We start from the raw sequence: 4,564 nt of genomic DNA, 5'->3' as shown, positions 1-4,564 counted from the left end.
AAAACTGTAGCCAAAAAAAATCCCACACACTAGTGGATGCTGAAGTGGTTAAAAAGGGTGTATTGCAGAGTAAAAACAATAATGTCCAACTTGTTTGAACATGTAGTGAGGAATTTTACTTCTTTTTGGATAAAAATCTTCAGCATTTATAGGGTAACAGCGTCAGATTCTTAAGCTTCGGTGCCAATTGGATGTAGTTCAAGAGAAATTTGCATTGGGGGGGCGTGTTCATTTCCTTTCAGTTTAGCAGATGAATGACTTTTACAGTCAAACTCAGTACACAGAGAAAATACAAGAAAGCTGTAGTCTGTATGTATCGGTGACAGTGGTCTTTTTTTTTTTTTTTTTTTTTTTTTTTTTTTTTAGTATAATACAAGTAAGAAAACATGTTCCAGAGAATCACCTCCAGCCTTCGCGCACAAGGAATATTACAGGTACAGAGCTAGAAATGTAAAAACCTTTTAAAGTTTTCACATTTGTTTTTAGAGTTAATGTTTGTGCTAGAATTATTTTATTCTAGGTGATATGCATTGTTTGATGGTAGTGCATAACGTAGGTGGATGTCATTTTTTACATGACTGAGCAGGATGAAACAGCAGTGAGTAATATTCTAATGGTACCTTATATATTAATGTAACGTGTTTAACTAGATTATATGATTATGTATTTCTGTTAATCCTTGTATCATTTTTTTATTATTTAATTCATTTTTATTAATATGATTCTACTTCAGTCGTCAGTCACATCTGCATGTTTACTGCACTCAGTATTGCATAATAAAACTGATGTTTATGAATGTCATATTGCTTTTTTAAAACTGAAATGGCAACTGATAATTGTATTCTTTTTAGGGGTTATTTATTCTTCTGCTGTTCATTGGACCTTTCAACTGCTTTTCAACTTACAGCCAAACCAATGAAATCATTTATACAATAAATGAAGGATTACCCAAGGGAACACTAATAGGAAACATTGGAGCGGATTTAAAGTTGGATTTCTCTGCTGATCCCCCTCTTTCATTCAATCTGGTGTCAAAGAAGATCAGTGGTCAGTATGTGAACCTAAATAACACTACTGGGGAACTGTACGCAGCTGCCATCGAAATTGACAGAGAAGCCCTTTGTCTAGAAAATTCTGACAATCAGGCTTGTATCTTATCTTTTGACATTCTCATCCTACCACAGCAATATTTCAGATTGGTGAAAGTTAAAATCATAGTAAAAGATGTCAATGACAATTCACCCAGATTTCCTGCTTCTGAGATTCAAGTTTTTGTTCCAGAAAATGCCAAGATCAAATCAAGATTTGTAATCGAGCACTCTGCTGTCGACCCTGACACTGGCATTCATGGAGTACAGATGTATTGGCTGCGTAACGATTATGGAGTATTTACCTTGGATGTGGAAGAAAATGAAAATGGTGACCTAACACCCTTCTTGATTGTGATAGGTTCCCTTGACAGAGAAAGCAAGGATGAATATGTAACTGATATAATAGCAGAGGATGGAGGAACTCCACAGCATTTAGGAACAGCTACCCTGAAAATAATCATAACAGATGTGAATGACAATTGTCCTGTATTTACTGAATCCCAAATTAATGTAACAATATATGGAAATGCTACCAATGGAGCCCATGTTACCAGAGTTCACGCCTTCGATCCAGATTTGGGGTCTAATGCCCAAATATCATACTCTTACAGTGAAAGGGTGCCCCAGGCCTCCAAGGCTTTATTTAATCTTGATACTAATTCAGGGGTCATTAAAATCAGTGGTATAATAGATGGTAACACTGCTCAGCGTCATAAACTAACAGTACTTGCAAATGGACTTGGTTGTATACCAGTCGTGACATGTGTGACAGTGAACATAATAAAAGTGTTTTTCAATCCTCCAGTCGTGGTGCCACGCTATATAGCTTCTGTGGTAGATTGCACAGTGTATTTGAAGGAATCAGAGCCATCCTACTCACCAATAGCATTTTTCACTATAAAGGATCTAGATCAAAAGCAAATGGTAGATTGCCATCTGGAAGGTGATGGACCTTTCAGGTTATCAACTTACAAGACATTTATTAATGAATATTTGTTAGAGACTACAGAGACTTTGGACTATGAGTTAAAACAAAACTATGAGTTGACAGTAGTTGCTAAGAACTCCCAGGGTCTTGTTGTAAAAACCGTCATCAAGGTGCAACTAATAGATGTGAATGATAACTCTCCTGTTTTTAAGGAGTCTTTGATTCGTTTATTACTGGAAGAAAACAACGCTCCTAATACATTCCTGACAAAACTACATGCGACAGATGAAGACAGTGGAGAAAAAAGTCAAGTGTTGTATATTCTAGGGTCTGATGCTCCTTCAGTTTTCACATTGGACAAAGTTTCTGGAGTTCTTATGGTTACCACATCTCTGGACAGAGAAGAAAGGGATGAGTACAGATTTACAGTTAGAGCTGTGGATTGTGGCTCACCACGTATGGAATCCATAGCTACTGTAATCATCACAGTGCTCGACAGGAATGATAACAGCCCACGATTTATCAACAAGGATTTCAGCTTTTTTGTACCAGAGAACATCCCAGGTTTTGGAGAAATTGGAGTTATTTCAGTGAGCGATGCTGATTCAGGAAAGAATGGGTTGGTCGCTCTATCTATTGTTAATGGCAGCGACATTTTTGTCATTGACACAGGGAAAGGGGTATTAAGGGTCAAAGTGCCTTTGGATAGAGAACAAAATAGTTCTTACTTGATTTGGATAGAGGCTGTAGATGGTGGAGAGCCTGCCCTCTCATCTAGCACTATGATTACGGTTTTGCTTTTGGACGTCAACGACAATCCACCTTTGGTTTTGTTTCCTCAATCTAATCTGTCGTATATGCTGGTGCTACCAACAACTCTTCCAGGCTCCTCCATAACAGAAGTATATGCAGTAGACAAAGACACAGGAATGAATGCAGTGATAGCCTACAACATCATTGGAAGAAAGGGGCCTCAGCCCGAGTCATTTGAAATCGACCCTGGTACAGGCAACATCACTTTGCAGAAAACACTGAAGCAGAATGATTGTGGCTTGTACAGACTACTCGTTAAAGTCAGCGATCATGGACAACCAGAGCCTCTTCATTCAACAGTTATGGTTAACCTATATGTCAATGAGACATTAAACAATGAGAGCTTTATAGAAAGTTTACTGAGAAAAGAACCTGACATCACTGTGGAGCAAGTGCCACCAGAACGATTGGCAGAGCCTGCTAAGAGAAAGTTAGAACAGTTTCCCTGTGTTCCTGTATTAATATCACTTTCGGCTGCATGTCTAGGGCTTCTGTTAATAGTGATTCTAATGTCTGCCTGCATCTGCTTAAGGAAACAAAAGAAGCACAAACATAAAGAAAAAAGATTGGAAGTAGAGATACCATTAAATACAAACAAGGATTTCCAGGCAAAAGAAAAAAAAGATGATGGAGATTTTCAATATATGATACACCACTAAGCTGAAATCAGGTTTGCAAAGCTCTGTCAGTTAATCTATGTTGGGAGTATTATTTAACTTGAAGGTAACTGTATATAAAATGGCAACAAAATAGGTTATATTAAGATGCATATTGTATATAAATGTTTGTAATTTTATAATAAAGGTAATATTATGGAATAGTTTAGTGGGACGTATGTTTTTGCTAGCTGTTTTTGCTTCTGTGCCTGAGAATTCTGGATGAGGTAATCAGAGGATTCGTTTTTAAATCTTTACTTAATGCATTCCATTTAGGCATTTTCCTTTCCACAACAAGTGAATTGTTTTGATCAAAATCCAGTTTTCACAGTTCCACCAGTAAGCCTAAAAGTGCCTTGAATCAATCCTCATTAAAATGCCCACAGGTAAAACTTCAGAGAAAGTGATAAATATAGTCTTGTGGAAAAGGCAGAGCTTGTAAAATATTCAATTAGTTGAAGACAGTACAAAGTAGTTGTTTGGATTGTTACTATTGTTCCTGCTTTTTGGCTCTCTCTCACTTCAAGAGGCTATCAAAAGGAAATGCATTTTGCCCATGAACAGAGCAAGGGCAGTTTAAGATATTTTCATGTGGTTGTGCTGTTTAATTGCAATGCTCCTGATTACAGCATGTTTGGGGGTTCCACGTGCTTTCTTTATTTGAGAATATTTGGATACATTATAGTAGGAATATTTTGTATACATAAGAACTTCATTTTTTCCTTTGTTTTCTATCATTTTAAATCAGGTATTTCCAGATTGTGATGTGCGTAATCCATTGGCTGTTGAAGTTATGCACACTTTGCCACAGGCTAATCTGGTCTAATGTGGATTGTTTTTTAATGTAATATATTACATTTAAAATAAAGTGCTTTATTTTTATAATAACACATTTCTAATTCCTGTTTTTGTATTATGTTTTCATAATTATTTGTATTACTGGTCTTTATTTTATTTATTTTTTAAAGAGCCACACTCCTGATTGGTAGAATTCATTTATATTGATACTTTCCTGTAACCAAATACATAGTAATTGATATTGATTCTTTCCTGTAACCAAATATGTGTTTACTATA

The 4,564-nt window shown here is 36.2% G+C and overlaps 1 protein-coding gene across 1 annotated transcript; it reads left to right on the top strand.

Moving 5' to 3' along the window:
• Nucleotides 1-290: 290 nt before the first annotated feature.
• Nucleotides 291-4,336, top strand: LOC121327699 (protocadherin-20-like). Its single transcript, XM_041271848.1, has 2 exons — nt 291-434; nt 852-4,336. Exons 1-2 carry the CDS (start codon nt 387-389, stop codon nt 3,489-3,491), a joined length of 2,688 nt encoding a protein of 895 aa, XP_041127782.1. The 5' UTR covers nt 291-386; the 3' UTR covers nt 3,492-4,336.
• The last annotated feature ends 228 nt before the right edge of the window (nt 4,337-4,564 follow it).

The sequence above is a fragment of the Polyodon spathula genome, chromosome 15, assembly GCF_017654505.1.
Source record: "Polyodon spathula isolate WHYD16114869_AA chromosome 15, ASM1765450v1, whole genome shotgun sequence".
Lineage (NCBI taxonomy): Eukaryota > Metazoa > Chordata > Actinopteri > Acipenseriformes > Polyodontidae > Polyodon > Polyodon spathula.
The sequence above is the reverse complement of the archived record's forward strand: the minus strand, read 5'-3'. Positions and strand labels throughout refer to the sequence as shown.

Excerpts from the sequence above, each read along its gene's own strand:
- LOC121327699 (XM_041271848.1), top strand. The coding sequence starts at position 387 with ATGTTCCAGAGAATCACCTCCAGCCTTCGCGCACAAGGAATATTACAG. Across the intron at positions 435-851 it reads GCGCACAAGGAATATTACAG|GGGTTATTTATTCTTCTGCT; the intron begins GTACAGAGCTAG and ends TATTCTTTTTAG.